At 40.9% G+C, this 21,456-nt stretch overlaps 1 protein-coding gene and 1 long non-coding RNA gene across 4 annotated transcripts in view; one reads left to right on the top strand and one right to left on the bottom strand.

Annotated features, from left to right (window-relative positions):
* Window positions 1-1,830: 1,830 nt before the first annotated feature.
* The window catches only part of GPR65 (G protein-coupled receptor 65), a 101,745-nt gene continuing 82,119 nt past the window's right edge, over window positions 1,831-21,456 (bottom strand). For 2 of the 3 annotated variants that reach the window (XM_070593697.1, XM_070593698.1), the window contains 3 exons: window positions 19,842-19,951; window positions 17,346-17,474; window positions 2,092-2,212 (listed from right to left, as the gene is read on the bottom strand). In XM_070593697.1, coding sequence (XP_070449798.1) covers window positions 17,360-17,474; window positions 19,842-19,951 — 225 coding nt within the window. In that variant the 3' untranslated portion in view covers window positions 2,092-2,212; window positions 17,346-17,359. Of the gene's footprint in view, window positions 2,213-17,345; window positions 17,475-19,841; window positions 19,952-21,456 lie in introns of all 3 variants that reach the window. The other variant, XM_070593699.1, reaches the window with a different exon arrangement.
* Window positions 9,667-20,682, top strand: LOC139079344 (uncharacterized). The gene is made up of 3 exons (XR_011532912.1): window positions 9,667-12,105; window positions 12,800-12,902; window positions 19,799-20,682. It is a non-coding gene; the product is annotated as an uncharacterized lncRNA (long non-coding RNA).

Genomic DNA, 21,456 nt, shown 5'->3' with positions numbered 1-21,456 from the left:
AGGCACCAACCCAGTTCTCTGACCTGGGGCACACACAGATCATCTGGGTTTGGGAAGCACAAAGTGCAGGAGCCCTGATTGCCTTGTTACGAGAATGGTCACCCAAGAGGTAGTGAACTGCCCTCAGGGAATGTGTGGGAGCTCAGGTATCAGTCTTGGGACTTAGAGGTTGGGATGGCCACTAGGGTGGATCCAGGCACATGGCTGTCTCCTAGCCACCATGGGTGGGCACCACTCCCCTGTCATTCTACAGGCAGGTAACCTAAAGCTAAGCCCTACCAGATGGGTGGTGGGGTTGGAAGGGGCAAGAGGGAGAGCTGAAGCAACACAATGGTTTCCTTCCTCAGGCCAGGCTTGGTTTGGAACTAGACTAGTGTAAGGTGCTGGCCTTGGATAGCCCAGTTGTGACAGGGAAAATGGAGAGCTGGGGTGGGAGTCTAGATGTACTGAGAGATTATTTACACTAATGTTCTGTTAAGCTGGGAGGTTTTCTGATTGATAGCTGGGCTGTCTGAAAACAGTCACGTACAAATGGATGCTTAATGTTGTTGTGGAGATTGATAATAAAGTTGAGCAGGAGAAAAAGCAAGACTTGTCAGGGGTTACCCAATCAAACTTGGATCAGTGGCAAACCCTCTGTCCATCTGACACAAGGCTGTCCCTGACCCTTGCTGCAAGCCTCTGTTCAGGACTCCTCCTAGGAGATGATGAAACCAGTCAGCTATCTTTGGATCCCCAGTTGTCTGACTTTATCTTGATTCTCCCAGACCCACTTCATTCAGGGAGTCCATTTCTACCTGTACCTTTTGCATTTTGTGGTCTGGCCCTGGCCTGAGACCTAGATCCAGAGCCTTGACTTAAGAGAACTAAGCCTTGGTTTCTGATCCTGTCTGCTCTTTGATCCGCCTCTATATTCCTGCCCCTCCAAGGCACTTGGTCCTGGACCACAGCTTGGCCAAATCTGTCTCTGATCCACATTGTGCCCTTGGTTACAGCTTCATCCATGCTCTCTCTCAAAGCCAAAGTTAAATCTCTGCCAGAGGCAGATGTAAATATTCAGAGCACAGTATTGTATACTTGGCCTACTTGAGTAACTTAACAAGGAAGAGAGAGTCTGAGGAATAATAACTGCTTCTGGGTGAGACTTAAAACTCAGTGCCAGACCTTTTCTTATAAGACCAGGGATACATTTTCTAAGCACCAAGGAACAAACAGCTTGTTAAGAGCAGCATCAGGTTCTTGAAGTCTGCATGAAATTCAGCCCACTGCTTCAAATACAGCATGTCTGAAATGGCATTTCTCTTCATGTTCTGAGACTCCAGTGGTGGTGGGCTTCATCCCCATTTCTTGCTTCGTGTGGCCATTTCCCTACCAGCCTCAGATTACGCACTTAGTGTTTTCCAAAAAATGAAAACCATGCCTAATCCTCTTGTCATGTGAACACTTTCACTTTTATTCTTTAACTGATCCAATAGCTTTCCTTTCAAACTGGACAGGCCTTATTATACCCCAAAGATGCCCACAAAATGCTAAATTAAATGATTTTTAAGGGCCCTCAGCCTCTGGTAAGGCCATGTCACCCTACAGCCCTAGCAATAAATTTCTCTCCACTGCTGCCAATGCCTTGGTCTTTTGGATTATTTGACTACTTTGACTAAATATGTGTGCATATACATATTTCAGTCCAAAGATTCAAAAGTGCTTAAAACATTATGGTAAAAATAGGGCGATTGATCACTGCAGTTTTGCAGCTAATATGACTGCCCTGATTTAAACATGTTTTGCTATACCAATTCAGTAGTAGGAAAATATTCAAGAAATTCATGAACCTTTTCTTTTTTTTTTTAGGGAAGAAAAATTAGTGTTTTTTTAAATACATGGAGTCCAGACCAATTCAGCACATATGGGATGCTGATGAAGTGAAAGAGTCAGTACCTTTTCTCGATGGATGCCCTGCAAAGCCGAGTGTTGCTGGGCTGATCCTTGTCTTCTGCTGGCAGCCCCAGGGAATGTGAAGCATAGATAGCACGTCTATATTTAAATTATATGTAGGGTATATTTAGCCTGTAACAGAGACACTTGAAGAAGAGTGTTCCCCGGAGATTAGTTGCCAGCTGGTGTTGATGATCCTTTGGACTCTCAAGCACCTCCTGGTGGGCTTTTATTTCCAGGAAATGGCTGGTGTCTTAATCATGGCTTCTGTCTTTGCCTGCTAAAATAGAATTGATATTTGGGAGTCTTTATTTGATGTAGCTTCTCTGTCAGCTGCCAATTAGTCTATCTCATTTGAAGAGGAATAAAACAGCTGGCCGCCCCATCAGGGCGGTAAAGGAGGACAATTCTGAGGGCCTGTGTAGTTCTTTCTGACCCCCTGAGTGTAGAGGAAGTCTCAATTCAGAGTGACGGGTTTCCTTGGGGCTTCCTAGTAACTCACGGTATGATCGCAACATGGAAAGGGCTTATCTTTGGAAAGGAAGTTGTTTCAGAAAAATATACTTGTTGAAATTCCTAGGTGTGGAGATGTTTATTTATGCAGAGATATTACCTAAATGTCAAAAGACCCAACAACCCCCTAACCCAAAAAAACAAAAAATATAGGCATGACACCTTTTGTTTCCATGTAGACAAGGCTTTCACCACTGTGAATGATGTGATTGGTCAAACCAGCTCTACCAGTAGATAGTCGTGGGGCTCTTGAAGAACACTGGGGATAACAATGGAAGAAAAGCCATTGGTCCCAAACACAGGCCTAAGTTTCTTCATCCTTACTTCGGGGTCCATATTCAGCAGGTGTGGACTAGCCCTTCTGTGCTGATTGTTTACTGCTGGAATCCGTTCTGATTGGTTGGTGCCTATACCTATACCAGTTGTTCAATATGTTGAGCATCTGCTCTACCTAGCTCAGAATAGAATAGGGAAAGGAATAGCATTTTAAAGGATGTGAATAAGTCAGAGGTGACACTCTCAGATGGGAACAGTCTCAGTTGTGACAGCACTCAATGGGAGGAGGATAGGTTGGTGAGGGGGGAATTGACTGGATCACCCAAACTGGGTGCCAGTAAATTTGAGCCTTTAAAAGCCTTTCTTAAAAGGCCTGACTGTGGAAAACACATTGACATGTGAAGCCCCGGGAACAAGAGTGGGCTGGAAAGGGAGACAAGGCCAGGGTTCCTTCTGGAGTTCACGGGAACGATGTGCCCAGGAGGGTGCCTGAGTGAGCACAATGCACAGAGCTGGAGTGTGAATGGCTTGCCTTGATTGGTCACCAGGCAGATGACCAATGGAGCTGGCCGCCCTGGATGCACTGGGTGATGGTGGGCCCAGCCTGAGTGTCCTGCCCTTTCAGCTGATTCTCCTCTTGCTTTCTAGCACTGATACCAGAGAGCCAGCTCAGACTAGAATGTGTCCTTGTGCAATGCCCTGGCTGAGGATTACCTGTCTCTCCTCTACTCACCACATCCTTCTCATGGTCCCTGTTACTTGTCTGAGTGTCTAGAATGGACCCCAGTTGACAATTCATATGGTCACTTGTTTTATTAGTGCTGGTAACTCAGAAAGAGAAAAGGTCAAACTTGCCTTATACTATGGTTATGGTATATCACCATCACTCTAACTTTCAATAGCTTTGATGTGTAAAAAAATTCAAGCATGTGCATGCTTTGGTTTTTCTTATCAGATTCACTATATTACCCACAGACAATTTAATGTAACAGAATTTCTGGAAACAATCTATATTTGGATTTAGCATGCGCTATGTGGCTTTCTCCTTAGCAGGTTAACTGTCTACTTCTCTTTTGGGGAGTGATGTTAAGTTAGATTTTATTCCTTGATGTCACACCAACACAAGGAGCAGGTGAGTCAGGCCTAAACTAAACCTGGATAAGATGAACATTTTCCTCTCAATCAATCACCCGGGAGTAACTGAGAGTGAATGCTATTCACAAGGTTCCACATTATCTCTTATTTTTTGGTGTGCCTTAGGTCGGCTACTTATGATGGTATTCTTGGGGGTTAGAAGAAATGTTTCATGTTTAATGAGCTAACGTGCTGCTAGCTAAGGATTTTCAATTTGTTGTATGTACATAGCCAGTTTTCATAATGTGATGCTTCAATACTATATGGAAGTAAAGGCTTGAAGACTCATTCAGTATCTGAAGGCCCCTCAAAAATTGGTTGGTGTTCCTTTGGGGAATGGATACCCAACCTCTTGTAGAGGGATCAAAGTACATAGGGCTAGACACATGACTTTGAGTGGAGGGTCAGTGCTAAGGACTCCTTGGCATTAGCCAAAGAGAAGTCCACTAGAGATGAGGAGATGACTGTTTGAAGCAGACAGCTCACCCTGTCACCTCATCTTGTGACTTTTTTATCCTGGTAGAGGTAGAATCTGTGTAATGGCCTCTGAAAAGAGACTTTTCTCTCTGCACTGGAATTTCTGCCGAAGCCTTAAAGTTGAGGGCAATGGACTAAATAAATACATGACTTCACTTTCATTCAGAACTTACCAAAAAATGAGCCAGACTTGTCCTTCGAACACCTGCACCACTCAACCAGGTTCTATCTTATAAATTGGAAGACTGGAATGTATTGGGTGAATTATTTTGATGGGAATTTGTACATGTAAACCCAGCTGTGGATCTCCTCCTTGGGGAAGGGAAAAGAGGAGAAGATGTTGCTTCTTTTTGCTCTCATCCATTAGCCAAATGAAGAGGACCCAATTAAGCCACCAGAACTTCTCATAGATTCTGGTGTCGTCTGCTAGAAAGGGGTGATCATGTCACATTCCTTGGCTGAATACCAGCTGGGGTTCAGAAACTCATTAGTTTGCCTGTATGAGCACAGAGTTCTCTAGAAAGCTTGAAGGGTGTCCCCTGGAGAAGCCAAGTGGGAGGCTGGCTGGGGCAGCTCACAACAGTAGGGAAAGAAGAGCAAGCTCAGTGGCTGGGCAAGCTGCACTTGCACCGTTTTGAGGGGCAAGAATGTGTCCCCAAGGCCTCAGGCAAAAAATGTGTAAAAGGATCAAGATTCAAGTTGTCTTGACAGAATCCTGTCTAAGAAGGCTATCTGCTGGGGTCAGGGGTCCTCAGAGTTATACTACCGGGGCAGCAGCTGATAGGGCTGGGGTCATAGGTGCTCAGCCAGGGGAAGAATTGTTTGGATTAGGGGATGGTGCCCAAAGGTGGTCTTCAACACACCGAAAACACCTATAATTGCCACCCACAAAATAAAGCCAGTATTTATATGATGGAGGCACTTCAAGAGCCAAGAGAGCCCTGAAAACAGCACCAATTAACTACAGCTTTCTTTGATCTTTTCCCTCTCATCTCTCTTGTTCCTGGAGAACCTACAAGACAGCATTGGGTGGAATGAGGTGGGGTAGGAGGTATTGCAAAGAGAGAAGGTCAGACAAGGACCCAAGATGCTGATTCCCAAACCTGAACTTAAGCCTGAGCTGGGTGGAGAAAGAAGTTTTAATTGAATGCAATGTTAAAGTTTTGATTTAGAAGGGTTTGGACTGGATTTTTAAATTCCTGAAGACGGGACTTTTTTTTAATGGCTGAAATTGACTAGAAAGTGATGTAATATTTCCTAGGCATTGGTGGGAGAAAACAAAACCATTTCTTGATTGTATCATGCCCAGTTAAACCCTGTACAAACCTGATAAAAGTCTGCATTCCCGATGTATCAATGCAGCTTTGCTTACTTTTCATAGCTATATTGGCTTTATTCTGAAGACCTACCAGGAGAGAGGTAGTTCCAGGCACAAAATGTCTATCTCCACTCCAGATATTTAAGGGTAGGCAAGAATTTACCTGAAGGGAACAGAAGTATAATGCTTTCTGAGGCAAGAGTATCACGGAGGAGACTTATTCCAGACTATCCCGTCCTTTCCAAAGCTAGGGGTTCTTTGGGCTCTGGCTGGATTTTTTTCCAAGAGAGTTTTCAGCCCTTCTCCATGGAGCCATGTGGCTCCCTCTTGCTGAGCCTGCTTTCTCCGCAGGAAAGACTCACTTTGAAGGGTCAAAAAGATCAAACTGAACTCTTGTGGACAGCCAAAAGCCAAAGACTTCTTTGGGAACTTTTCTGACACTTTCCACTTGAAAGCCCCAAGAAGAATTCAGAAACATGCATTCATTATCTGTATTTATACTAAGAATCAAGAGTGGGCAAGTTTTTGTCTCATCCATTCCATGAGCATTTTCTTTCTTCTCAGAGTTCACTTTAGGAGCCTTACAATTAAGTGCAGACCAAGAACAAATCAGGAAGCCTCAATAGCTTCCTTCATGAATGACAGATCAATAATCATTTACATTAATGGTCCTGGTTGGGTCTCTTCCTTTCCCACAAATTGCTCCACTTGACTGTATCTCAACTTGAAGATAATTTTCTTTGGTTGAATGCTGGCAGTTCCATATTAACGTCTCAAGAGAATATTTTCCAAAGAATACCAAGGCATTGCTCAGGTCCCCAAGGATTTATTTAAGGTGTTCTTTGATAGTCTTTTCTTCCGTAGATGACTAAACATTGCTTTAGTCATACTTCTTCTTTGCAGAGGCAGAGGCAGAGGCAGGAGAAACAGATGAGCAGGGTTTCAGAAGTGAGGGATTCAGGGTTCTCTTTGTACCACGGCCATGGACTTCCAACTAAACTTGAGGCTCAAAGCCCAATACATTGTTAAGGATTTAAGGCCAGAGGGAATTGGAGCCTTTCTGGAAGGCTATGTTTAAGTTGCCTTTTGTTTTGGAACAAGACAGCTCCTAACACCCAAATTTAGTTCATAAGGTCTTTTCCTTAATTTCAAACCCAAACCCTAAAATCTGACTTTGTTCATTTCTGACTTTTCTCTGGAGCTAGTCACATTTCTTATTACTAACACAATATTTTAAATTGTTTTTAGATTGAGTCGAACTTTTTTTGACAATATGGAAAAATCACAGGAAACATGCTCCTGACTCTCAAAAGTAGGAAAAGGTAGCAATTGGAGGAACCACAGCACTGTGTGCCCCGTAAAAACAGTGAATGAGGGTCAGTGGGTATCTTGGTTGGAGTTTCTTGGTTTTACAGGAAACATAGGATGAAACTTGTAAATCCTTTTATTTTTTGTAACTGGAATTTCTTGACTGAGGATTCAGCTCTATTTCTTTTGTTCATGCTGCAGAAAACTCAACTTTGGTTCTAAGAGGCTGAGTTGGCCAACTCATATCTAAATTTGACTTCAATGGATGCCAAAAATTCCTATAGCAAATGTCTGCTGTTTGGCCCCAATGAATAAATCTCCTTTACTTTTAAGGGAGTTAGGACTGTTAACTTTTGTTTTGAGCAACTGAGAATGAGGCGGAAGTCAAAATACATGGCCTTAGTGAGGTCTTTTGAACAGAGATCTCTCAAACAGCCAAGAAACCAGGGCAAAGGTCACTGAAGACAGCCATCAACATGGATTCATGAGGAGCTCCCCAATCTCCTTGCTGGGATTAGAATCTTGCCCTGACTTTGAAGCTTGCTTGGCCAGCTGACAATTTTCTTAGGTACTTTTATTCTTCCGGGAGGACAGATGCTGATTGGCATGTCTTCAAATGTGCACGGGGATAGTCCACTTCAGACAATAGACTCTCTAGGTTCACTGCACTGCTGGCTTTCTGAATTCCAATTGTCATGGGACTTCTTCCCAATAGGGCTGACAGCTTTGAGTATTTAGGGCTGGTTGAAATTTTTCATGGGTTCATCATGTCCCTCTAGGGGCTTGTGGCTTAGCTGCTGGCTGTGGCTTCTTGTCTTTTGTTGTGTGTGTGTGTGTGGGGGGTCTCTCTCTTTTTTTTTAAAGATTGGCACCTGAGTTAACATTTGTTGCCAATCTTAATTTTTTGGCTGCTTCTTCTCCCCAAAGCTACCCAGTGCATAGTTGTGTATTCTACTTGTAGGTCCTTCTGGTTGTGCTATGTGGGATGCCACCGCAGCATGGCCTGATGAGCAGTGCCATGTCCATGCCCAGGATCTGAACCAGCAAAACCCTGGGCTGCTGAAGCAGAGCGTCTGAAATTCACCACTCTGCCATGGGGCCCGCCCCGTTGTTAGAGGTCTCTTGACCCTTACAACCAAATCAGTTCCTCTCGTTCTCACAGTGCTAGCTCCTTCTCTGTCCCCATTAGCCCGTGGCTGAGGTAAACAGTATGCCTTAATGTCACTTCCATCAGAGTAGTGATACATAAGGGACGTGCCCAAAGGGAAATATTTTGAGAACAGTAATTTTTGAGAGCTTCAGAAATTTTTCTATTGGATGGTCCATACTGCCAGGGATCATAATAATTCTGTACAGAGGCAGAATTTCAGTTCTTTTGGTTATGTACTTTTGAGACTATCCTACAAAATTCTGAAACAACCAGTCAGTACAATTTGCTACTCCTTTAGCAGGAAGGACACAAATATAATCATACCTTAAATAGTGCAGTTGTAGTGTCACCTGTTTTCTATCAGCAAAGACGAGGGATTCAGTGACATCTCAAAGTAACATCCCTTGGCATAAATTTTAAGGGCTTACAATTCAGTGCAATGCAGTTGAAAAAATATTCATCGGGTTTCTACTATGAGCAAGGAATTATGCTAAACATTGTATGGAACTCAAGGATGAATGAGGTGGGATGAGAAGATACAGTGAAAAGAAATGAGAAGATCTCAAAACTTCATAAGAATTGAATTGACCTGAGAAGGAAAAAAAATATATATATATATAAAAGAAAAAACTACAGGCGAATCCTTGTGCAAACGCACAAGAATAAATATTCCTTATGAACCTCTTTCTTTGGTCATACTTTGGTGAGCAGCAGTGATGCTTAGAGTAACAAAAAAGGAAAGATCCCAAAGGGAAGGAGGACCCACAGCCGATGTGAGAGCACCAGGAACCATGGAAGTGTCTCAAGTGGGAAGGGAGGCACGGGAACACTTCCGGGTCAAGATGGTGGATTGGACACACATGTCTAACTTTGCTCCTTCCTGAAATACTCCTAAAAACTCACAGTAAAATGATTTTTTAAGGACATAAAGCTAAAAAGATGGAAAGCAGCCCACCTGGAACATTTGAAGAGTCCCTGACCAAGAGTATGGAGGGGCATGCTATATATTTGAAGTATTTAAAAGTTATAAATCAAGCTAACAAACTGTTATAGTTTCTCCTCCCACCTTTACAAATATACCCTCATAATGACAAAATTGAAATATATGTGTATATTCATACCAAACAATGGCAGAGTGCAACTAAAATTCATTTTACTTTTGTCAAAGCTGTGACTTGCTTTGGGAAGAGACAGTGGTGCACACACGCGGGCCCTGCAGCACATGTCCAGTTCCATTCTCATCCCTTGCAAAGAGCTCTTTCTTGGCCATCCCTCAGGTCTAGGGTGCACAGCCTGCTGGATTGACCCAGGAAGAAACTCTGGCAGGCCCTAGACATGTCCAAGGACTATTTGGAAAGGCAATTTGGGGATCTTGTATACCCAGAGTGTGATCCCAAAGGGATTTTAAAGACCCTGGATGGGCATACCCCTTGCTTCAAGGAATCTTTGCCTCCTTGGGGTGGGAGCTGCTCAGAGCCAGCCCTCTCTTGCCTAGATCTGAGGCTCCACCAATGGGACAAACCAGAGAGGAGTCCAAAGTAACAAAGTTTCTGAAACTGGAAAATGAAATGGAGAAGCAGTAACCGGCTTGGCAGACACAAGAAGGTTCAATTCTCAACCAACAGCCGGGAAAGGGAAGAACCAACCTGGTTTAACCACAAAATCCTCAAAAGACTCTGAAATTGGGAGGAGAGTGGTGGTTCAGAGACTTCCAGAAGAGAGGATCTCCTATGAGAAAGAAGGGTTGAGAGCTGTTTAAGAACTGGTGAGATCCCTAGATTCTCTCTCCTACTCCACACTGGTGGGGAAATCCCTCTTCTTTCACCCAGGAAAGAGACTAAGCTTATTATCCGGAAAGGGACAAGATGGCCTGTGGACCAGGAGCAGCCAAGCATCGTGAAAGGCAGGGTGCCAAACTGAAAATAGAGGGGTTTAACCGAAATATGTCTATGGAATGGAAAGACCTCACTTCTACCTCCAGCCATGTTCCTCCATTCTGTTTAGGAATATTGGCATCCAGGCAGAAAATTGGAAGATCTTATCTGGAAAATACGATTGGATCTTCAAAGTCAACAAGCCCCCTCATCTAGTTCTCCATGGGAGCAGACAACCAATGATTAGGAAAGGTCTGAAGAATACTTGTAATAATAAAAGCAACAAGAAAAAAGCATTTTGGAGGAAACCAATTGTGCATGAGAAAAACTTCAAACAAATAATATCCTGAAAGAAATTTTTTAGAAAAGATATAGTACCCATGGGTGAAGAACAGGCTACCATAAAAAAGTATTCTGAGAATATAAAAGAGTTTTTGGAAATTAAAAACTTGATGGTAAAGAAGAAAGCCCAATAGGGGCTGGCCCGGTGGCACAGTGGTTAAGTTCACACGTTCCACTTCTCAGTGGCCCGGGGTTTGCCGGTTCAGATCCTGGGTGCGGACATGGCACCACTTGGCAAGCCATGCTGTGGTAGGCGTCCCACATATAATGTAGAGGAAGATGGGCACGGATGTTAGCTCAGGGCCAGTCTTCCTCAGCAAAAAGAGGAGGACTGGCAGTAGTTAGCTCAGGGCTAATCTTCCCCCCCCGCCACCCCAAAAGAAGAAGAAAACCCAATAAAGGGTTAGAAGATTAAGTTGAGCAAATCTCTTCTGAAAGTAGAAAAATAGGAGAGAAAACAAAATCATGAAACTAGCCCAGGTAGTCTAATATCTGACTATCAGGCATTCAGAAAGGACAATAACAAAGAAAATGATAGAATATAATCCACTAAATAATTTCAAGAAAAATTCTCCAAATGGAAAGACATGAGTTCCCAGATTGAAAAACTCAGTGTCCAGACAAATGAATGAAAATAGATCCACATGGAGACAACCCATGTGAAATTTATCTCAAATATCTGGAGCATCAAGGAGAAAATTGTAGAATTCCAGGCAGAGAGAGAGAAGCAATAATAACAAAAAAATCCCCAAAATGAAAATCATGGCCTGTGTAAAAGAATCAGGATGATGAGACACTTCTCAAAAGAAATAGTAATTTTGGAAGCTAGAAGATCGTGGAGCAACGGCTACAAAATTCTGGAGGAAACTAAAATTTCCAATCAAGAATTTTCTTCTCAGACATGCAATTAATGAATGTGAGGCTAGAATAAAGAAATTTTCAGACATGTGAGGTCCCCCAAATTTTACCTCTCCATAACCCTTCTGAAGAAGTTACTAGAAGATGTGCTCCATAAAAAAAAAAAAAAACTAGAAAGAAAAAGAAGTGTGTCAGAGACAAGGCAATGTGTCCACCACCACACCATTTCCTCTTCCCAGCACACAGGAAGACTACATATCCCAGCATCCCTTGCAGTTATATTGGAGCCATATGACTGAATCCTGGACAATGGAATATGGGCAGAAGTGATGTAACCCTCCCCATCAGGTCTGGATATAAAAATACCCAGAATGATCTTCTGGTCTCTCTCTTCCATGGTCACTTTGAGGTCTTGTGTTCCAGATGGCTTTCTATGAGATGGAGAGCCACCTGATCTGCACTGGATAGTGACATGAGTGAGAAATAAAGAATTATTAAGTTAAGCCACTGAGATATGGGGTTTTTCTGCTGTAGCAACTAATGTTGCTTTCTCACACTCCTAGAAAGTGGGTGCTGATGTAAGAGAAACTTAAACTATGTGGCATTTGTTGAGTGGCTCAGCGGCAGGCAGCAAAGGAACTGATATCAGAAATTGGGAAGATGGGGACCCAAGTTATGCAGCAGCAAACATTCGATAAAACTCTCACGTGCTGTGATATGGGAGCCAGTGGCCTGAGGAGAACTGATTACAAAGAACCCAAGTGTTGGTGGGTGTTGGCCACTCTGGGACTCATTTATCAAGTTGTCAAAAGAAACAGACAGCCTAAGGAAATAACTGGCTGGTCTGCAAGGAAAAATAAAAGGAAATAAAAAAGGGGCAGAAATTTGGGCCCAGAAAGCCGTCTTCTTATAAACCACAAAAGGTAAGAGATAGAAATCTTCAGTAAAACTTCAGTTAGATAAAGTGACTTAGGTATGATGGTCCCATTTAAGCCTAATAGCCTCAGTGTGGTTGTCATTAAATTGGGAGAAAGATGTGGAGAAGAGAGGAGGCAATGAAAGCACTGTATATCTAGAAGCATAACCATGTTTAGAAAAGAGCTTTGGGTGTGGTTTTGCATACGAATGCCATTGAAAGCAAATACATCAGAAACTTAGGTCTCTGAAGGAATAGTATTGCCAAAGAAACCATGAATTTGATCAAAAAACCTCAAAACAGTTTCAAACTAAAACAATTCCTGTGGCCCAACCTCCACAACTGCAAAAGAGGCTTCAAAATCTCCCTAAACTTTCCTCCCAAAGAGACGTGCTTGTCAACACTCAGGTCAGATGTGACCAAGGAAAACACAAATCAGAATCTCCCAGAGAGCAGAGAAAGAGGCCACAGAGAATAACAGCCAAAGGAGTTCCTTCCCAAGGCAGAATCAAGGCCCAATCCAGGAACTCCCCCTGCCCCCAGGGTTGGGGCCCCTCCCAGTGCCCAGTGGGATTTCAGAATTGCTATGGGGCAGTGATTGTCTGAGGTCTGCTATTCTTCAAATTTTTTGGAGGTATTTTCTGTTTATAAGCTACCCTTTTATTTTATTGGTTTATGCAACTGATGATTTTTGGTTTTAGTTCATAGGTGCCAGAACAAGAGAGTTGGAACCAATGGAGATTATTGCTGTGGGTTGTCTTCTGTTTACGCAGTTGAAAAAGAATAAAACGGTTTGGTGATCAGGTGAGCAAACTTGGCAGACAGAATGCTAGATGTTCCCCACATCATTTCTTCTTCTTCACACACAGGAAGATGACGTGCCCTAATCCCCCTTGCTAAGTTTGGGATCTTAAGACTGAGCTCTGTCCCAGGAGGAGGGCAGAAGTAATGCAAACTGTTTTCAGGCCTGGCCCTTAACAATATCCCTCACAATCCTCCAACTGTCTCTTCCCCTTCATAGGCAACTTTGGAGGCACTTGTTACAGATGATATAGTTAAAAGATGGAAGCCCGTACATAATAAGCATTGCCACAGTTGCACCTGGCTGTGACAAACATGAGAAGCAAAAATGTATTGTGTAAAGCTCTGAAAGGTCAAGGTTTGTGTCTGGTAGCATTTCTCACTCTAATGCACACGTAATATTGGAATTGGGAGACGTAACATGGCAGAAAAGCATGTAAAATACCCAAGATGAATGGAGTACACCAAGCATAATGGACCACCAATCTAGATAAGGCAGATAAGGCTCTCCCAGAGCCTTCCTCACTAAGATGAAACTGATGGAATATCTAGTGTGAATGCATGTCTTCAGAGGGGACTTAAGACCCTTTTGGAAAATCGGAGATAGAATTAACTGATAAGAACTCGGAAAGTAATGGGTGGAGGGGGACAATAATTAACTCCAGGAAAAGGAAAGCGTGTTTCAGAAAAGAATAAAACAAGTTACAGTTTGCTGCATGTCTTATAAATAGCATATAGAATCATAATTTTATAAGCACTGATATAACCATATTGTGCAAAAGGAGACAGGAATGGAAAACGTGAAAGTGTTGGTGGGAGAAGGAGAAGAAAGGAGAAGACTTGTTTTTCATATCAAAAAACACCTGGAGACGAATGAAAATGAAAATACGACATACCAAAATTTATGGGATATAGCAAAACAGGTTCTAAGAGGGAAGTTTATAGTAATACAAGCCTACCTCAACAAATAAGAAAAATCTCAATCTAACAGTGCACCTAAAGGAACTAGAAAAAGAACAAAGCCCAAAATCAGTAGAAGAAAGGAAATAATAAAAATCAAAGCAGAATAAATGAAATAGAGACTAAGAAAACAACAGAAAAAAATCAATGAAACCAAGAGCTGGTTCTTTGAAAAGATAAACAAATTGACAAGCCTTTATCTAGATTCACCAAGAAAAAAAGAGAGAAGGCTCAAATAAATAAAATCAGAAATGAAAGAGGAGAAATTACAAAAGACACCTTAGAAATACAAAAAATTATAAGAGAATACCACAAAAAGCTATATGCCAACAAATTGGATAATCTAGAAGGAATCAATAAATTCATAGAATCATACAAGCTTCCAAAACAGAATTAAGAAGAAACAGAGAATTTGAATAGACCAATCACCAGTAAGGAGATTGAAAGAGCAATCAAAAACCTACCCCCCGCAAAAAGTCCAGGACCAGACAGCTTCCCTGGAGAATTCTACCAAACATTCAAAGAAGACTTAATATCTATCCTTCTCAGACTCTTCCAAAAAATTGCAGAGGTGGGGAACCTTCCTAACTCATTCTACAAAGCCAACATTACCCTGATACCAAAACCAGACAGGGACAACACCCAAAAAGAAAATTATAGGTCAATATCTCTGATGAACATCGATGCAAAAATCCTCAACTATATACTGGCAAACCAAATACAACAATACATTAAAAAGATCATACACAATGATCAAGTGGGATTTATTCCAGGGTTGCAGGGATGGTTCAACATCCACATGTCAATCAATGTGATATACCACATTAACAAAATAAAGAATAAAAATCACATGATTATCTCAATATATGCAGAGAAAGCATTTGACAAGATACAGCATCCATTTATGATAACAACTCTGAATAAAATGGGTATAGAAAGAAAGCACCTCAACATAAAAGGTCAAAAATGACAAACCCACAGCTAATATCATCCTCAATGGAGAAAACCTGAAAGCTATCCCTCCAAGAACAGGGAGCAGACAAGGATGCCCACTTTCACCACTCTTATTTAACACAGTATTGGAAGTGCATTTCTATATACTAACAACGAAGTAGCATAAAGGGAATTAAGAATACAATCCCATTTACAATTGCAACAAAAAGAATAAAATACTTAGGAATAAACTTAACCAAAGAGGGGAAAGATCTGTACACCGAAAACTATGAAACTTTGTTGAAAGAAATTGAAGAAGACACAAAGAAATGGAAAGATAGTCTTTGCTCTTGGATTGGAAGAATTAACATAGTTAAAACGTCCATGCTTCCTAAAGCAATCTACAGATTCAACACAATCCCTATCAAAGTAGCAAAAACATTTTTCACAGAAATAGAACAAAGAATCCTAAAATTTATATAGGACACAAATGACCCCCAATAGCCAAAGGAATCCTGAGAAAAAAGAACAAAACTGGAGGTATCACACTCCCTGATTTCAAAATATGCTACAAAGCTATAGTAACCAAAACAGCATGGTACTGGCACAAAAACAGACACACAGATCAATGTAACAGAATTGAGAGCCCAGTAATAAACCCATCCATCTATGGACAGCTAATTTTTGACAAGGGAGCCAAGAACATACAATGGAGAAAGAAAAGTCTCTTCAATAAATGGTATTGGGAAAACTGGACAGCAAAAGAATGAAAGTAGACCGTTATCTTACACCACACACAAAAACTAAATCAAAATGGATTAAAGTCTTGAATGTAAAACCTGAAACCATGAAAGTTCTAGAAGAAAACATAGGCAGTACACTCTTTGACATTGGTCTTAGCAGCATATTTTCAAGTACCATGTCTGACTAGGCAAGGGAAACAATAGAAAAAATAAACAAATAAATAGCTTCTGGGGCTGGCCTGGTGGTGCAGTGGTTAAGTTCGCACATTCCACTTTGGCAGCCCAGGGTTTGCTGGTTTGGATCCCCGGTGCGGACCAATACACTGCTTGTCAAGCCATGCTGTGGCAGGCGCCCCACATATAAAGTAGAGGAAGATGGGCACAGATGTTAGCTCAGGGCCAACCTTGCTCAGCAAAAAGAGGGGGATTGGCAGCAGATGTTAGCTCAGGGCTAATCTTCCTAAAAAAAAAAAAAAGAAAGAAAAAAAAGCACAGCAAAGGAAACCATCGACAAGATGAAAAGACAACCTAACAACTGGGAGAAGATATTTGCAAAGCATATATCTCATAAGGCGTTAATATCCAAAATATACAAAGAACTCAAACATCTCAACAACAAAAAAACTAAAAACCCAATTAAAAAATGGGAAAACATCTGAACAGACAGTTCTCCAAAGAAGATATACAGATGGCCAGTAGGCACATGAAAAGATGTTCAACATCATTAACTATCAGGGAAATGCAAACCAAAACTACAATGAGATATCACCTCACTCCTGTCAGAATGGCTATAATTAACCAGACAGGAAACAACAAGTGTCGGAGAGGATGTGGAGAGAAGAGAACTCTCATACTCTGCTGGTGGGAGTGCAGACTAGTGCAGCCACTGTAGAAAACAGTATGGGGATTCCTCAAAAAATTAAGAATAGAACTACCATACAATCTAGCTATTCCACTGCTGGGTATTTATCCAAAGAACACGAAAACACGAATGTGTAAAGATACATGCACCCCTGTGTTCATTGCAGCATTATTCACAATAGCCAAGACTTGGAAGCAACCTAGGCACCCATCAAGGGACGAATGGATAAAGAGGATGTGGTATATATACATAATGGAATATTACTCAGCTATAAGAAATGATGAAATCTTGCCATTTGTGACAACACGGATGGACCTGGAGGGTATTATTATGCTAATTGAAATAAGTCAGAGGAAGAAAGTCAAATACCATATCATCTCACTCATATGTGGAAGATAAAAACAACGACAAACAATCACACAGGGACAGAGATTGGATTGGTGGTTACCAGAAGGGAGTGGGGAGGGAGAAGGGTGAAAGGGGTGATTAGGCACATGTGTGGGGATGGATTGTAATTAGTCTTTGAGGGGTGAACATGATGTAATATACACAGGAATTGAAATATATAATGATGTACACCTGAAATTTATATTATGTTATAAACCAATGTTATTGCAATAAGAAAAAGAATTGCTAGGACAAAAAAGTTGTCCTTGAATTTAAGATTCTTAAAATGCCTTAAGATTAAAACATTTTATGATGATAGTGTCAATAAGCAATTATCAGTTGAATTTTGTGGTATACACCAGTGCCTCTAAACTGGGGTACTCAGACCCTTGGGGTTCTTTTTCTGACATTAGAGAGCTGTCCTTTCCCATTCGCCCTCTCCATAATGCATCTCCCATTTCATCTAAGAAATGTAAACACTTTATCTTTCACAATTCTTACTGTTGCCGATTGCTTTGGGTTATAAGGCCCTGCAGGATACAATCAATTTGAAATACTTACTAGAGAGAAATCTTTTAACTGGTGAAATCAAGGACCACTCCACAAATCTTCCTTTCCTTTTCTATCTTGTACATATTTCTGTTAAATGGCATGGCATTGGAAATGGGGATATTCTGGCTCCTTTGTGTTCTGAAATCAGAAATATATTAACTGTGGGCCATGGGTCTGACTTTCATTTAATGACCTACTTACCCATTGCTATTATCAAGAAATGCATAGCTCTTGAGAATTTGATGAATTTAAGCAAAGAATGTTGCTAAGAAATAATGAAAACTAAAAATGGCCCCCGCTTGGCGTCCTCCCCACCAACATATTTCACATAAATTGTTCTCAGTGCTTATCCCTAGGTTAGTCATTAGCCAGAAAGGAAAGCACGTGTGAGCAGCCCAAGTAGAATAGGTTTTAGATAGTTAATATTAAAAATGTAACTGGAATATTTGTAGGAACTATCAAATTTTCAAGTTACCTTGGATAAAGCCTATGGATAAAATTTTTGTGTGGTTTCTTTTAGCTTAAATCTGCATTATAATCATAACAGTAAATATATATTTAAACCACAGACAATGCTTATCTTATTTCACTATAAAATGTTTAATTTTGTCTACCTCCTGATATAAAAAACACAGTGGTAAAAACTTGATGAAAAGTTTATGAACCACATAGTCTTTTGTGTATATAACTTTTTCTTTATTTACATAAAACCTGTTTGATCACAATGTCTCAAAATTAATGGTGCTATTTGTTAACCTCATACATTACTCTTATTTAATTTTTCCTGTTAATGTGTTTTCTATATTATTTGAGAATATTCAGTTCTTTTATAAAAGGCAAGAGGGCAAATGGGGTAGATAAAACTCGCAAGAAGTGTTAAGCATCATAAGAAAGCTAGCAGTCCATGAGATACAGGCAAAATTGATAGGACATGTTTGAGATAGAAAATGGGCAAACAGCTTGTGAGACTCAGGCAGAATTAGTGTGTTAAATACAGATAGTAAGTAACCTGTAAGACATGTTGAAGAAAGAACAAATCGAATGCGTGATGGAACAAGCAAGAGTGTTGCTTACAGATACAATGACATGGAAAGACCATGTCACAAAGTAAGATGATGCCACTACTGGGCATCCTTAAATTGGTCATCCATTGGAGGCTCCCAGTGTGATCCTATTCTGGTCCCACATGTGCTCTGCCTAAGAAGCTCAGTCAGTCAAGCCCCAGAGCTATCGAGCAGGCTAGTTGCCAAGCTATTGTTGTGCATCCTTGTCCTGAGTCTCTTGGATGGAGCTAGTATTTGTATTGGTTCTAGGTACTTTCTGTCTGCAAAACCCTCTCTTCAAATCTCAACTCTGATTTCCATAACTCCATCACTACTGGAGAATATTGATGCGGGGGAGACAACGTGTGAACAGTGTGTGACCCCAAATTTGGGTAGTGTGGTATTTCCATTCTGGACTACAGGATATCTTTTCCTGGGCACTGGCCACTTGAAGCTTCCTTCCTGGGCCATTTCAACTACCAAGAAATATTTAAAATTATACCTTATTACTGCATTGGTATAAAGACTAATATATTCCAGGCTGGATTACATTTTTTCTTCCTTTGATTTTAAAAGAAATTAAAACAGTTTTGGGGGCCCTAGGCACTATGTCTACGGTGCCTAATGGAGAAGTTGTTCCTGGTTCCATCCGCTTGTACCCCATCCTAAGTATGTTAGCTTACTCTATCTCTTTCCCTTGCTTCTCACTGTGCTGTAAGTTGATTAAATCAACCTGTGTGATTCAAGAATTTTAATTTGGTTGCTGGTGCTTTCTGTTCCGTGACCTTTGAGATAGCTTGCCTGACAGCACAGTTGGAGGCCACCATTGCATCCAGGTAATTCCCTCCATAACAACATTCTCCGAAGCCCAACATTTGCGTTTAGTACAAACATGCACATCCACCTGACAGAGTAACATATGGCCTTTTATTCTAGGCCTCCCTTCATAAAGAACTTACAATTTTAACTATACATTAAATTTTGAACTATAGCAAGTTAAGTATTGAAAAACAGCAAATAGATTTATGCTTGATTTTATAACAAAAATCCATACATTAATGATATTAGATTTATATAATTTTAATCTTGACAACTTTAGTAATTTATTTTACGATATTGCAAGCTTACCATTGTGATATGTGTCTTTTTCAGTGGATTTTGTAATTAATGCGTTTAGTGGATAAAAAAAATTGTCAGAGTTTGTTTTTCCCTGACAGTAATTCCGATTTGATTGATTAACTTGATAAGGCAGACTGGCTTTGCTAACTAGGTTATGTGGTAGATATTTTTCATAAATATGTAGATCCAAGATTTTGACTATATATATATTCTACATATATATATATTCTACATATATGTCATATATTTATATATATAATTAGAAAAACTATATTGAAATTTGGAAATTTATTTTCATAGCATATTGGATTAAACAAGATAACAACAATAACAAAAAACTCACGTCAAAGTGGCATCTGTCTTGGTTTGAACTGCCTTCCTCTCTGCACTTGGCTGTGACCCAGCTTCAAGTTCTTCTGCGGTAGGCCCCTGAAGATGTCCATGCTTTAATCCCTGGAAACTGTGAATATGTTACATTACGTGGCAAAAGGGACCTTGCACTTGTAATTAAGGTTATGGACCTTAGAATAAGGAGAGCATCCTGGATTATTCAGGTGGGCCCAATCCAATCACACAAGCTTTAAAAGCAGTGAACTTTCTTCAGCTGGAGACAGAAGACAGAGGGATTTGAAGCATGAGAAGCATTTTACTCGCTGTTACTGGCTTTAAAGATAAAAAGAACTATGATCCAGGCTCTTGAAGCTGAGAAAAACTTCTGGCTGACAGCCACCAAGGATACAGGGACCTCAGTCCTACAACCAAAAGGAACTAAATTCAGGCCCTGAATGGGCTTGGGAGCACGTTCTTTCCCAGAGCCTCCACGGAAGAGCTGAGGCTGGCCAACACTTTGATTTTGGCCTTGAGATCCAGGAAGAGAGAGACCAGGCAAGCTCATCCTACCTACAGAAGTGTGACATAATAAATTTGTGTTGCTTTAAGTCACTAAATTGGTGGTCATTTGTCAAGGCAGCAATAGAAAACGAATATATACCCTCTTAACTTTCAAGAGAGTGCCATGCTTGCAGCTGGCTTATTTGCTTGCTTGTTTTATTCCCTCTGGGAAAGTAGTCCTTATAGAGAAAAATGTGACTGTACATGTTTTAGTCACACTGTCTTATTGTTATACTGACTCTAGTAGCATTCATTTGAAATGAAACGTAATTAAAAGAGATTACTTTTAAAAATCTTCTTATCTATCTATCTATCATCTATCTATCTATTTTAATGGCCCAGGTGACTGGGCAGGGGAATCTTGGAGAGGCTTCCTGTTGAGAAGATCAGTGGTTACATCTCTGGAAAATGACTCCACTGACCCTTGACTCAAGATAATGTAACAGAAGACTAGGTTCTTCATAATGGAAGGGAGGAATGAAACATTCCATTAATAAACAACTTTAGCTCCTAGCAGGTTACACATACCACAGATTGCAGAAGAATATTCAGGTGTTCTCTACTTCAGGTTTGAGTCTCATTCTTGAGTCTATTGCCGATTCACGGTGGGAGGGAAGATTTGTGAGTGGTTTCCATTCTGTACAATTCGTTCTAGACTCCTCCATGGTCCCAAGTCACGTCCTGGGTCTAGTGGGCAGTCTCCAATGTTCAATCTTCTTGCAGTATATTGGAAAAACTGTTACTGCACAAAATTGGGGTTCTCTGCCTGATGCACGTAAACAAGCCAATTAATTATGGCATCAGGCTTTGGGGGAAAAATCCGCTTTTGTTCTGTGTGATCAATCTGCAGGGAGACAGGTGGCATGTGCCCTCAGATCTGTCTCCCAGATCCAGGATTTGGGGCAAAATTTAAGAGGTTAAGGAACAGGCTGGCATGCAGAAATTGTGGTGGGACAGGCTTTGATAGGTGGGCTTCAACCATTTGTGGTCAGGTTTTAAACATTTATGACAGGGTGGAGAAGGAATTTCCATACTAGATGTTCCTGAATGAGGGACCCCTCACTTCT

The sequence above is a fragment of the Equus przewalskii genome, chromosome 25 (assembly GCF_037783145.1).
Source record: "Equus przewalskii isolate Varuska chromosome 25, EquPr2, whole genome shotgun sequence".
Classification (NCBI taxonomy): domain Eukaryota; kingdom Metazoa; phylum Chordata; class Mammalia; order Perissodactyla; family Equidae; genus Equus; species Equus przewalskii.
The sequence above is the reverse complement of the archived record's forward strand: the minus strand, read 5'-3'. Positions and strand labels throughout refer to the sequence as shown.